General features: G+C 32.2%; 1 protein-coding gene across 1 annotated transcript; it reads right to left on the bottom strand.

The window, feature by feature from the left end:
* Positions 1-898: 898 nt before the first annotated feature.
* LOC145320336 (beta-1,3-galactosyltransferase 1-like) lies at positions 899-10496 on the bottom strand. The gene is made up of 14 exons (XM_080162743.1): positions 10426-10496; positions 9539-9596; positions 8918-8959; positions 8484-8571; positions 7823-7903; positions 6638-6705; positions 5330-5426; positions 4928-4970; positions 4438-4501; positions 3615-3682; positions 2921-3027; positions 2738-2773; positions 2557-2604; positions 899-2171 (listed from the first exon to the last, which is right to left on the bottom strand). The coding sequence occupies exons 4-14, from the start codon at positions 8484-8486 to the stop codon at positions 2001-2003; spliced, it is 786 nt and encodes a 261-aa protein (XP_080018869.1). The 5' UTR covers positions 8487-8571; positions 8918-8959; positions 9539-9596; positions 10426-10496; the 3' UTR covers positions 899-2000.
* Between the last annotated feature and the right edge of the window lie 4588 nt (positions 10497-15084).

Below are 15084 nucleotides of genomic sequence, written 5' to 3'. Positions count from 1 at the left end.
GGGAAGGAGGTTGAGGAGCATTTTATGCAGTCTAAATTCCCAAGAATGCAATGCCACTTTTCCTACATGGCACCACCTCCCATGTCATATGATGGACACAAAAGAGGCCAGCTATGACGCCTTTTAGGAAAAGTGGCATAGCATAGTGGAATTTAGGCTGCATAAAATGCTCCTCAACCTCTTTCCCAAGTCATATAATGTACTGTGTAAACACTCTTGTTATGTGTGTTCTGATTAAGTTCTCATATCCTGTTAGATAGAAGTTCAAACAGTACATTTAACTCAGCATAAATTATCATAATTTATGCAGGGGTAAATTTTAAATAGGGGGGGGGGAGGGGTAATAATAATGATATATCATAATTTATGCAGAGTTAAATGCATAATTGATAATCTTAATGTTTTATGTAAAAACTCTTGTTATGTGTGTTCTGATTTAGTTCTGATCTCCTGGTAGAAAAAGGTCAGAAAAATCTATGTTTTGTGAGATTTTGCTATGTGAAGGACCAAAATGCTATGTTAAGGACAGAAATGCTAAGTTTTCCAAGAATTTGCTATGTTTTGCAAGAATTTGCTATGTGAAGGACATAAATGCTATGTTTTGCAAGAATTTGCTATGTGAAGGACATAAATGCTATGTTTTGCAAGAATTTGCTATGTGAAGGACATAAATGCTATGTTTTGCAAGAATTTGCTATGTTTTGCAAGAATTTGCTATGTTTTGCAACTTGAAGGACATAAGCAGCCTTCCTAATGTAAGAATTTGTCAGACAAAGGACATAAGTCACCTCCCTTAAGTTAGATTTTGTTAGATGAAGGACATAAGTAGCCTTCCTTAGACCAATTTCCAGTGACTTCTGTCCTAATTAGGAATGACTTTGTTTTCTTTCCATGATCCGAACATAGCTTCTCATTTCATAAAATGCTTAAAAGTTTCATTTTGATTTGATATTACAATTGTCTCTACTGACAAATGGAAAACCACTTTGGTAACTATTTGTGATATGTAAGGTGCAAATTTTTATGGAAAACAATGTTATTTACAAATACAGTATTGGGCCTAAATGCTTAACATTTGTGAGTAATTTAAACCAGGGAGGAAGGGAGAGGACAATGGGCAATTAATTCAATTCAAGCGTTTTCGCTGAAAGGCCATGAAAACCAGATTTATCCAGAAAATTTGAAGAAAACCATAAAGTATTAATGGTTATCTAAATTAAAAAACTCAAAATGAGATGGAGTTCTAAGAAAAAAACACCTACTTATAAATTAGCTTATGAGTACATCATAATGAAGTAAACATTCTGTTATTAATCACTAGAAAAATCACTCTGAATTTCTTCATCACTTCTCCTATATTATTAACTTCCACCAAAATTCAAGATAACATGAAGAGTTCTTAAATTGTTTTTTACAAACATATCACAGTAGAGTTCCTAGATATGAAATGACATTTTCTTGAAAAAAAATATTTGTTAGAACCAGCCAAAATAATTTTATACAATATAATTTTTCTTTGTCTTCTAGAAATTTTGTTAATTCTGTTTTTATTTTTGTCTGCTAGATTTATAACAAAGTTCCGCGGCAATCATGCGCCAGTAACCAAAGTCCCCAAATTTAGCCTAAATCCTTCAAGAACACTTTAACCTGGTACCCAAGGTTTTAGATCCTAAAATATTGAAAACTCGATCCATAGTCCCCTCCCTTCCTCCCTAAATTTAAACCCTGTGATAAACATAATGAATTTATAATAACTAATAACACATTTGATGATAATGTATATGGGAACAGTGCTAGTTTATGTTGGTGCTAAGATAAAGATATAGGCAACATGCAAAATAAATCTTAAATAATATTTGTTGCCACAGCAGATAAAATGGTTGTCATTACTAGGAAGCATTGTCCCCCAAAATAAATGATTTATGATTATTTCAAAAAAAATAATTCTTTTGTTGGTTATAGCTTTGATTGTTCAATCCTGTGTAAGTCCAATTTTGTGTTCACCACTCAGAGAATCTTAACCCAGCATTATATCTAGCCCATTTATCCAGTTTTTTCTCTGGGTAACTTCTAAGCACATCAGGAGTTTTTCTCAGCAGATCATACATCATTTTAAATAAGATCTTTTCGCCTTCACTTCTTTCTTTGTATCTGTACACTCCATTCATCACCTGATGAAAAATTTTATTATGTGGCTTAAAATTTCCCCAGTTGTCAAGCTGAAAAAGTGTAAATTAACTGGTCAATGTCCATACTGGTTAATCTTTACATTGCTGAAAATAATCCAAATATGCATTATGCATGGTCAAACATGCTCTTTTAGTCCTTATCAACTCACTAAGATGTTTCTTAGCTCAATTTAAGGCAGAATCTATTTAAGAAATTTGATATATTTGCTGAAAGAAACTAAATTTAAACAGAATAAAAATAACACATTTTTAAATTTTATCAAATTATTAAAACTTGTTTTCTCACAAATGTGTAATTATAACAGTATACGTTTAATTTTAAAAGCTTATCAAAGGAATTTTACACCATGTTAAAACTAATTGTTACCTGATTTTCATAGTTTTCTTTAGCAATTGCATCTAAGTAATATGCAACCTGAAATTTTTAATTTGCATTCTAAGTTATCTATTCTACACAAGCTTATTATTAATCGAATTTAGATAAATCAAAATTTTCCCACTAAGATTTAAATACAAATAATTTAATAAAATGTAAAATAGATTCTTACCCAAAACAATCTTTTTGTTTGTGTGTAAAGGATATCCTAAAAATATATATCATTATTTTATTATTTCTTTTTATATTCTTAAATTAAGCAAATAAAAGTTCATTGTGCTAAAAAATAAACATGTATACACTTAATTGTATAAAAGTTAATTATTCTATAACTCTAGAAAGCCAAAATATTTACCTTATGATAATAATATTTGCTTTGCATTCTCTTAACAAGCAAATTTCTCCTTGGGGCAAATTTTTCAAAACCTATGACAGGCTTGGCCACTATTCCAACTGACCGAGCTAAAAGAACATCAATTTCAAAAAAAAAGGTTGTGAAAAATATACATATTAGACTATGCTCCATCCAATAAATACACCCCTGTTATCTATAGGGTGTGCAAAAAAAGAAATGGTTTTATTTCATCAATTATCATACCATCCAAAGCCATACTAGAATAGTTATTTCTTGCATCGTATTATAAACGGCTTTCCGCGGATATGGAATGTACAATTAAAAGATTAAAACTAGTTTTTTTAGCCCCGAGGTGCCGGAGGCAACAGCTAAAAAAACTGGTTTTAATCTTATGATTGTACATTTTTATATTCGCAGAAAGCTGGATATAATACGATGCTAGACATAGTTTTTTCATATGGATGAGAACCGGTTCCTATCCACCGGATTTGAATGAATACGAGAAAAAATATTACACACTTAATCAAATTGAATTATTTTCCTAATTGCTAGAAAGTAGAGAAATTGTTCTATGATATAATTCCATTGTGGGTCCAAATCTAATTTATTTCCGCTGTATTGAAACATGTTAATGATTAAAATATCAAAAATGAATATGACAGATCTAATATTTAATATAATATTCCAATATTACCTATGAAACCAGTTATGTAAACATCATCTAACCAGAGAAAAGGTTCTGTTATTGCCCCCTTCCAAATCCTAAATTTTGAAAAAAATTACACTGCTACACAAGAAAAACTTATATTCCCAACTATTTGCAAAATTGTTTGGAATCAAAATATTATTTGAAAGTGGGGTGGGGAGAAAGTGCTAAAGCCAGACGGACATATTAGCCTTTAATTGCAAATCCCTTGTCTGTATGTTTGAAAAAGCATATGCCCAGTTCACAAACAACTTTTAGAGGTCGACCGATTTATTCTGTAGGTCAACCGAAACAAGTACAACTAACAAAGCAGCTGTATAATCTATTTTTAAGATATCCATAGCTATGTCGCGGTTCAAACCATTTACACGTTTGACCGGCAGAAGCCGTTTGAATTTGCTTTTCAGCTGTTCTTACCGGCAGCACAAATGTGAACTTACCTGTCAGCTGTTCCAGATGTGAGCATCCAGAACCAGCCCAGATAAAATCTTACCAGTCAGCTATGCCATGTATTAGTATCCAGAACCAGCTCAGACAAAATCTTACCTGTCAGCTGTTCCAGGTATTAAAATGCAGAAACAGCCCAGAATAAATCTTACCTGTAAGCTGTTCCATGTGTTAGAATCCAAAACCAGCCCAGACAAAATATTACCTGTCAGCTGTTCCAGATGTGAGCATCCAAAACCAGCCCAGATAAATTATTACCTGTCAGCTGTTACAGGTGTTACAATCCAGAACCAACCCAAACAAAATCTTACCTGTAAGCTGTGCCAGGTGTTACCATCCAGAACCAGCCCAGACAAATTCTTACCTGTCAGCTGTTCCAGGTGTTAGCATCCAAAACCAGCCCAGACAAAATGGAGGATACCTTTCTCCTAAACAATTATAATCTTTCAGATAGAAAATCTTTCAGAAATTTTTAAATATTTTAGAATTTTTTTGGACACTGAACATCTGCTCAATAAATCACTCTATAAACATGTACTTCATTGCTTATGGATGTTGTCATATGGTTCAATGATTTTTAAAAAGTACAGTATTAGTAAAATGAGGGAGTTTCGAGAATGGCTCGAATCCAATTCACATCCACTGGATTAGAACCGATTCTCAGCCATACTGAAAATTCATGTATAACATCGTATTACAGACAATTTTCTAAGAATACTAAAAAAATCATACAATTAGTACCAGTTTTGTTAGCCCAGGCTTTCGGCTCATCGATCGCAACTTATATGGTTTTAATTGATAATTTTAATATCCGTGGACAGCTGTCTATAATCTGATGCAATGAATTACTATACCTGGAACTCTCGCTGGTGGCAGGTCTCTTTGAGATACATACCACTGAAAAAATATCCAATTTTTCACTCGATTATTAGTAATTTTATCAGACAATCTTTAACATGACCGGGTGTTGGGTACAGAAATGAATATTTAATACAAGATTCTTATAGAACTAAAATTTCTTGCTATCCCATGAACCCCTGCTAAATATATGCTGAACCAATGAAGAAAATAAGATATTGAACACTGATTTCTGTCAATGGTTAGTGGGTTATATAAACCATAACTTTTGTTAACCATTAAAAAATTTATATAATTTATATAGTTTCTTTGTTATTTTGCTTAAAAACCATAAAACCTAAATTGTTTCAATTAACTGATGATGGAAATAAAATATACATAGTTAGTTTATGAATTACCTTATTTTTTGTATCTCTTTGAACTTTGATGTCTGTCCAGTGAACTGGGCATCTTATAAATGTATTGTTCTTGTAATCTTCCTGTAACTTCCATTTTCTAAAATGGAAATAACCCAAAAGTTCTAATTATAATGAATATGTTGTCTATGTTTAATATTTATTGAACATCCCTATTGCTCATTCTATCTTTAAGCTATTACTCACAAACCTTTTATTAGTAAAGTAGCAAACAAAAGATTAGACCTTTCAAAATAGCCACATGAATTGATAATGCTAAATCTAAGGGTAAAAAATCTCAGCTACGTTTACAAAAATCTTTATAGTTTTGTGTGTAAAATGTTTTATTTTTTAATTTGAAATAATAAATGTTTAAAATTAAAATTATTAAAGGTCATTTAATTTTAATCACTCACATTAAATTTTATATGTTATGTAGATAGCGGCATATGTGCGCTCATACGCCAATCCTTAAAAATCCGCTAAAATAATTAAAGTTGAATCAACTTGGACCCCAAAAAGCCAATACAAGAGAAACAAATTCTTATTCTTTGTCTAATCTCAATGATATTGAAGTTTATCCAGAGATCTTAAGAGATAAAACAATGGCAGATAAATTTATATACATCGCCAATGATGATTATCAAACCTTTTACTTCTGTAGAATAAAATCATTGGTAGTAAAGTTGGGACACTGCAATCAAAATTCAATAAAAGTTTGAGCTAACGAATAAGAAAACGTTGGGTACCATGTAATAAATTCCCTCCAAGCAATTATCTGCTTTGTTGAACATTTATGGATACTGTCATCTTTGTTTATGTATATGTGGTAGTCCGACAGACTGTCGTTTCCTAGAGGAGCTTCGCTCCTAGCCAACTATTGATAAGATATCAGGTGTTTAATCTCCTCCCAACAAATTCCTCAGCAACCCTTCTATTGCTTGACCTGCAGATTAGCACGGTCAAAACTGCCAACAGATAGCAGGGGGAAGGGGTTGCCCCTCCCCCTCCTTTTCCAGCCCACCTATCCTTTTCCAGGGGACACCAGCCTTACCCCCATAGGGACCTACCCTTCTTCTTCTCACCTGGACAACACTTCCCCGTCATCTCCATTCCCTTATCTATATCCCCATTATCTATAATTTGTGTATACAAGCTACGATTTTATAATGTAATATCAGTTCTAAATAAATCTTCAATCTGTAACCACTTGGAGTATTTGTTGATAGAATCATTAAGGCTAGAGGCTCTTTTGCCGGACTTCGCCAAATAGGGCTTAAATCGCTTCACCCCTATTACATATAAACTTACTGTGTATTAGCATAAACAGCATACAGATCAACGTACATATCATCATCAGATTTTACCACAATATCAGCCTACAAAACATGATTCAAAATAAAATTTATTTGTTGTTATTTATCGCATCGTATTATAGACAGCTTTCCGTGCATGTTAAAATGAAAAATAATGAGTATGGTTTAGTATGGCTGAGAACCGTTTCTAAACCACCGGATATTATTCGGTTGTGAAGCAATATTGGAAAATCAATTAACTTTTGCAATATTATTGTGATTTTAATTGAAAAGAAAAATCTTGTAATATTTAAATTTGATAATGTGATCGACTAAATCAAAAAATGCAACTAGTTTCTTATCTAGTTCAAATATTTGCCGCTTTTTAAAAAACTAAATGCACTTCCCTTACTAAATCAGACTGGATCAAAATAGCATATGCTATTCTGAATAATCAAATTCAAAAACACCGTGCAGGAGGGGGTGTATCAACCTGTCTGGCAAAATTAGGGAAGTGTGATACATCCCCCTGGATGTGTACCCCCTAACACACCACTTGACAACCCCATAAAACAGCTATGGGTGATGTCAATGACAAAATATCACACCCACCTTAAATTTAGTGTGAGTGTAAAAAAGAATTTTCACGCTTTTTAGCCTTTGAGTATATTGATTATGTAAGGGTTGGAAACTTGGGGAGGGGGGGGGGGGGAGGTTTATTAACAACCCTGATAGTATATTACTATCCTTCTCTTGTTATCAGTATATCAGCTCCATCGACTTTGATTCGCGCATCTCCCTACGCATTAGACTTTATAAGATAGAAAGAATTTTAATGTTAGAGGTAGATTTGAAATCTGCACCAAATTTTAAGGATCTTGTATAAATTTCGTTTTTTGTAAAATTCTTTATTTAAAAGCGCAAATACAATTTAAGTTGATCAATTTTGACATCTGTGATTGGTGGATTGAAAACTACCTGTGCTCTGATTGATTGAATGATGTATGACATTTAAGCTCTCCAATCACAGATGTCAGAGGTAATTGCCTAAAACTGCATTTGCGCTATTAAATAAAGAATTATACAAAAAACGAATTTTATACAAAATCCTTAAAATTTGATGCAGATTTCAAATCTACCTCTAACATTAAAATTCTTTCCATCTTATAAAGTCTAATGCATGCCACTGATTAACACATACCTGCGGACAGAAAGTGGCCACCCAAAAATTTGCAAATATGTTCTTATATGCTAAGTTATGATATTCGTCATTAAAACCTCCCTAAACAAAAAAGTGTCAAATAGTTTAGATCAATATAAATAACTAATACTTTTGAATCTTTTAATAAAGACATTGATTAAGTATCTGTTTGTTAGAAATAATCTCGCTAACGGCTGTAACCTTTTGGTTCTCCTTGTTGAAATATCTTATTTATAGTGGACAGTTTGTAACTTTATATTTTGGGTTAGGATAGGTCAACGCTTCTTATAGACGTCTGAAAAAATTTCGTGTTAAGTCCCTTTCGTGGCAACGCACTTTAAGGGGCGATTTTTCGTATTTTTCACAGTAGCTATTCTCCTATTTCTAGCACCTGCGGGGGGCTCTAACCTTGCGGGGCCAATAGCCTAACCCTGTGGGGCAATCACCTAACCTAATATAACCTAACCTAACCTAGAAATACGATGAATCGCCCCTTTAGGGGCATTTCCACGAAAGGGACCATTCCCAAAATTTCTTCAACTTGTTAATTTTTTTAGAATTTCAAACAGTCAACAAATGTCAAAAATGTATATTTTTTAAATTGACATCCAAGCTTTTAGACGACGCTTTTTAGGTATAATAAATGAGCAGCAGGACTAACCATGATTATATCTTTGAAATGATTAGCTTCATTAACAACTTCTTGTTGTTGCTTTTTATTCTTTGCTCTTCCAACAACAAATACTACCCTAAAACAAAAACACTGTAACTCTAGCAATATTATAGTATAGAATTTTTAGGTTTTCATTAGTGACTAATCTACACTGATTTTTGCACATACATAGTTACATAGAATATTCTAATTATGTTTTCAACTTATTAAAAATTGTAGAAAATCACTGCCCCATTTTCAAATTTGGATTTCGAAAAAAAACGAATTTTTTTATCGTATCGTATTATAAAGACTTTTTCCCGAATAATTATTAGATTAATCACTGGCCCAGGCCTTCGACCCACCTTTTCATCTTTTATTTTTCTATTTTCCTATCAGGGAAAACTGTCAATAATACGATGCGACAACTAACTATCATTTACCTTGTGTTTATACCAGGAATTTTTGGTTTACCCCAAGTATTTCTGAAAAAAAAATATAAAAAAATATATCTAAAAATAGCACAACAACAACAAAATAAAAATATATAAAAAAGGATATTTTACTATGTTTGAATAATTTTTCGTTGTCCTCTTCCTCCTAGGAAGTTGTGATGTTACAAAAAATGGGTAAAAAGTTGAAATATGTGTACATTTAAATAAAAAGTTCAAAATATCAAATTTTTTCTGTCCTCACAAAGGTGGAAATATTGAAGAAATATCTTAAAGAAATAAAAGCGGTGTTCTTTAACATGTATACTCTAAAATCTTTGACTCTACGGGTACTCTAATAACAAATATCTCTCATACGTTTTACAACTTTTCTGTTGGAAGCATTGAGTTAGTCAACATTGAGAGAGAAATCAATGGGCTGTTATTACAATAGTCCCCAAGGTTTTATAATAACACTTTCTTAATCGTAGACTTAACAACTTTGGGGACTTTTACTGAATTTTGATTGGTTGGTGTAGCAAGTTAAGTGTCCAAACGTTTTAACCACTAATTGTAATCTGCAGAAGGGATAATTTTGTGTATCATCATTGGGTATGTACATCAGTTTTCTACCTTATGATATTTCTTGCTGGTTTGTTATACGTGGCTGTATGAACTATTGTTACTATATCTAAAAATATCAAAAAATAATAGCTATTTCTCGGGTCGTATTATAAACAAGTTTCCACGGATATAGAATGTACAATTATGATATTAAAACCAGTTTCTTAGCCCCGAAGGCACTGGCTAAAAAACTGGTTTAGTCTTATAATTGTACTTTTTATATTCGCAGAAAACTGGATATGATACGAGGCTAGAAATTTTTTTCTCGTATGGATGAGAACAGGTTCTAATCCACCGGATATTAATATAATTAAAGGAGGGCATATTTCCTTGAATTTTGAGTTAAATGGTGTGTAGTCATTTTAATTTGAACCCCGATAAAAACCTGTGCTAGACATGCACTAAATATGTTTGATCAAAGAAGCGCAAAGTAGATGGTCGTCAAGTACTTTGCTTAAGTCAAAAGTACACAAATTAACAAATAACCATTTAAATAATGAAACCAATGTATAATATAAAAAAAACGGTATTTAGAATTTATAAACGTAATTTTCTCAGCCACTATTGAAGACAGACGACTGATTTTTTTATCTTTCTCGAATACAATCACTTAAAATCCGAAGCGTGCCTATAAAAAATGACGTCATACAATACAAATGACAAATGATAGGCCACTACACAGAATAAATTACCAATGCAATGGAAGGTTAGTATACATTTTGATTGACCAATGGTAGGTCAGTATGACTTCATTTCTTATAGCCAAATAAAAAGATCATTATGATCAGCCAGATTGTCATAGGGAATGTTTAATGTGTATTTTACTCAGCTGCTGTAAGAGATAGAAAGATGAGATGAGGGACGCCAAAAAAATCGCAGAAAAAAAATTTATTTACCTATTCTTTCTTGGTCACATATATCCCTGTTGATGAGAATTTCAAAGTTTTTTAGGTTTATAATTGTGACATTGGCTATAAATAATAAAAAAAAATGCTATAAATTCTAAAAAAAAATGCTATAAATTATAAAAAAAATGCTATAAATTGTAAAAAAAATTGCTATCAAAAAATCTAATTTGAAACGGCCTGGGAGAAAGTCGCCCATAAAAAATTCTGACGTCATAAAAATAAGGAATGAGGAGAGAAGGAGTGGAAAAGAAAGCTCCTAAAAAAGGGATGGATAATCTCTCATATTTATGACGTCACATGCTGATTTTTGAGCGACTTTCTCCCAGGCCATTTGAAACCATAAACTGCTCCAAAAGCAAGTATTTTGTTATCCTATAATAAGTAGTTTTTGTCTAAAGCTAGATATCTTGGAGAATACTGGTCCAAATTGATTGTACTTTACTATGGATGGAATTAGCATGGATACATTTATTTACAATTTGTAATATTTTTAATGTTTCATTTTTAAGCATTTTTTTTCCCTGGATGAAGATCTTTGTCTGAAATATTGGATTGTTCAGGTGAAACATTATTTATTTCTGTTGGTCCATCATCTAGAAATAAAATTAAAAGTACTTCAATTCAAAGCCTCTATATGTTTTTAGCGTAGAATATCTTCTTTGTTATCTACCTATCAACTATTGTCTCCCTGTAAATGATTTCTTAGAAGCGAAACTATCCATAACATAAAGTAGTAAGGTTTTTTCTCTCTCTCTCTGTGTCTATATAAATATATATATCTCTCTCTCCCTCTCTCTCTCTCTCTCTCTCTCTCTCTCTCTCTCTCTCTCTCTCTCTCTCTCTCTCTCTCTCTCTTTTTTTTTCTCTCTCTCTTTCTCTAATTCTCTCGTTATGTATGCTTTTAAAGTATCATAAAAAGTATTTGGCCATAACTTTGTCAAAAATGCTTTCAAAGCAGACCTTATTCGACCCAAGTTACTGACACAGTTTCTTTGTAAGCCCAAGTAAACAGTTTTGAAATATCTATCTATTTCATTGAAATCTAATGAAAATTCTGAAAAATATGCAAATTTGGTTGTAAGGTTTTTATATGTACGGGAACCATAAAATCAATAGAAAAATCTCTTTTTAAAACTTTTCTCTCATTTTTTACGATTGATTTTAAAGGAATTTATGCATTGATTATTATATAAAAATAATTTTAGGTTCATACTAATGGTATTTCAAAGAAAGCAAATAAGATTTTCGACCCTTATCACTTTAGAGGACAGCTGCCAACCTCCAGTTTTTAACTACATTCAGAAAACTGGAGGTTTAGTAGTACTAAAAAACTTAAAGACTTCATGTTTAGTTTAACATATTTTTCTCTCTTTTATTGGAAATTATTGTCCTTGTTTTATAATGTAAAAGTTTAATCAATTGAACTTATGATTTCAATATGTTTTTAATTATTTCAAGTACACCAGGTGTTTAATACTTCAGTGTTAATGATTATTGAGACGTGGAAACAAGAACAAAAACGTTCATATATATGTATAAATATAAATATACATTAAAAACGTCCTAATCCTTATACTAAAGTAACAGGATGTTTGTTTATCTGTGTATCTGTGTGTCTGTACCGAAGGATCTCGCTAACCGCTGAACCGATCGGGTTCTCCTTAACAGGGTACCTTCTCATAGGTCCCGGGAAGGTTTTTAACTATTTTCTTGGAGGGTGGGACACCCCCAACCCCCCCAAAAAATGAAAAATCCCCCCCCCCCCGAAATTTTTTTTAACTAAAATTAAAAATGAGAGGGGGGCACCCCCCACCAAAAAAACAAATTCGCCCCCCCCCCCCCATTTTTTTAACTTTTTCTTTTAAAATCTAAAATAAGAAATTGGGTTATTAAATTCGACTCTCTCCTCCTCAAGCGCCCCTAGAGGCCTCTAGGGGCGTAGCCGCTAGTATATATATGTAGTAGCAAGGGTTTTCTTGTCTGTAGCTTAAGATTTCAACAACTACAGAACGGATTGTTTTCTATCTTTTACGGAATCTTCACATTGGTCCCGGGATGGTTTTTTAACTATTTCGTCTTAGGATTCGAGTTTTGTTTTAGGCTATTTGTCTGCCTTTCCACATCACTTCGAAACATAGCCCTTAGATTCTAAGGTCACAGCCGCAATTATATAAAGAGAGAGATAGAAGAGAGGTTAATTATTGATTCAATTTTCATTTAAATCTCTGACTCTTGGAAATTGTGAAAATTAGTTAAAAATTTAAAAGTGTTTTATTTTTAAAAGCGAAGCTTTTCTATAATTAGGGTCTGTCCATACGTCCGTCCCTAACGCATAGCTTTTTTCGTTAATAATGCATGTTAGAATTGTCCTATCGATTTCAATCCCTTGCATGATGATTCCTTTAATAGTTAGGTGCGATTTAGAAATCGTAGCAACTCTAAAATCGTTACCAGAATGTCCGTACGTCCATTTTAAACATGGATAATATTTTTTTTTTACAATGAGGTACATCCTTATATCAAAACTTATATAGTTATATTTTGTATATTTAGATCTGACAATCTACAAGCGTTAATGTTAGTCTGGCATACCGTTTCAGTTTCGATTTTAAGGGTGTTATCTTCCTTGTTATAAAGAAAACAGTAAATCTATTTGTCTATCTTATACGTCTTTCGCTCTAATACAGTGTGAAACTTTTCTGTTGGAAGGAGGGAGTCAGTAAGTTAGCCAGTGAGGGATTCCTATATTTATAAAAATGCTACCCCCGAATTGCACTTAAATGTAAAAAATTATAAAAAAAACTACCTAACATGCGATTATTTTCCATTATCATATTTTCATCTTCTATAGTTTTAATATTAAGGATTTAGCTATACAATGTAGGCATAAAGATATTGAACCTCATAAAAATCAAATAATTCCAAAGAAAGTCTTAACAGACAGCTCAACTGACAGATCAAGCGAATTAAAGAGAAGATGATCAGCTATCATTTAAACATATTTACAAAAAAATGGATGGACAGACAAACATTTTGAGCTGTAGATTAGCATTGCTACTAAAAAAAGTAAATGAAATAAAATATCAATTACATTGACTGTTTGATAAATTGACAGGAAAACATCATGAAAGAAAGACATTACAACAGAGGGACAAATTGACAGACAGACATATTAACAGAAAAATAGAGAGACAAATTGACAGAAAAGACTATTGACAGAAAGACAAATTGACTGAAAGACAAATTGACAGAAAGCCAAACTGACAGAAAGACAAACTGACAGAAAGACAAATTGACAGAAAGACAAATTGACAGAAAGACAAATTTACTGAAAGACAATTGACAGAAAGACAAACTGACAAAAAGACAAATTGACAGAAAGACAAATTGACAGAAAGCCAAACTGACAAAAGACAAACTGACAGAAAGACAAATTGACAGAAAGACAAATTGACAGAAAGACAAACTGACAGAAAGACAAATTGACTGAAAGACAATTGACAGAAAGACAAATTGACAGAAAGACAAATTGACAGAAAGCCAAATTGACAGAAAGACAAACTGACAGAAAGACAAATTGACAGAAAGACAAATTGACTTACAGATAAAATTACAGAAAGACAAGTTAACAAAGAAAACATTTGACAAATAGTTTTATAGAAAAATTGACAGATGGCAAATCAATAAAGGTGACAAACTGTTTGGCAGACAGACTTTGTAAGTGTAGAGTTGCGTCGCTAGGATATTAGAATTATTATGTTTTTCATCCTTTATCCCTTGCGTTTGAATATCCAAATGTTGTGTAAATGTTTCATCATTTGTTTCAGCAAGTTGTCTCAAATAATATCTTTCTTCTTCAGATTGTTGTACAATGGCGTCAGCTTCCAGTACTTTAAAACACAATCAGTGAGCTTAACGTTATAAAAATTGTAGCTTTTGATCTCGCTAACCGCGAGATAGATATAGTTCTCATTTACAATGAGACTTCTTATAGGTCCAGGGAAGGTTTATAACTACTTTGTTTCCTAAGAGAAGTGACGTGGTTTGGTCTGCAAATTGATTTTTAAATGATGATTCTTTTGAAGACATGGCACAAAGTTGCAAGTCTTAAATTGTTCAAATAATTTAAGATCGATTTAATAAAATTTATTTTTTAAAGCAGAATTCATGAAAGTCAGGGAAAAGGGAATGTGATTCTGACAAACAATTCTAAAGGAAAATTTCCCCACAACCCCCTTCCCCTTTTCCTCCCCTCTTTAACCTAACTTTAAAAGGTTTCGTGATTTTTTGTAGATATTATTAGAATAGCTACCCCTGATCAAAGTAATATCACTATTTAAGTGCTGACAAGCTTTAAGTGTAAATGTCTGACTGATTACTTTATGGATGTTGTCATGCTTTTTTATTAAAAGAATAGCATTATACCTGGGTCACCAAGATTTCCTGCAAATTTTAGGGTTTTATTGTTTAATTAAAAAAAAATTAATTTAATTTCTCGTATTCATTCGAATCCGGTGGATAGGAACCGGTTCTCATCCATACGAAAAAACTATGTCTAGCATCGTATTATAAACGGCTTTCTACGAATATAGAAATGTACAATCATAAGATTAAAACCAGTTTTTTTAGCCGTTGCCTTCGGCACCA

Source organism: Acartia tonsa, chromosome 5 (genome assembly GCF_053477335.1).
Source record: "Acartia tonsa isolate MP-2025a chromosome 5, ASM5347733v1, whole genome shotgun sequence".
Classification (NCBI taxonomy): Eukaryota; Metazoa; Arthropoda; class Copepoda; order Calanoida; family Acartiidae; genus Acartia; species Acartia tonsa.
Note: the sequence above shows the minus strand (reverse complement) of the source record. Positions and strands in the feature narration are given on the sequence as shown.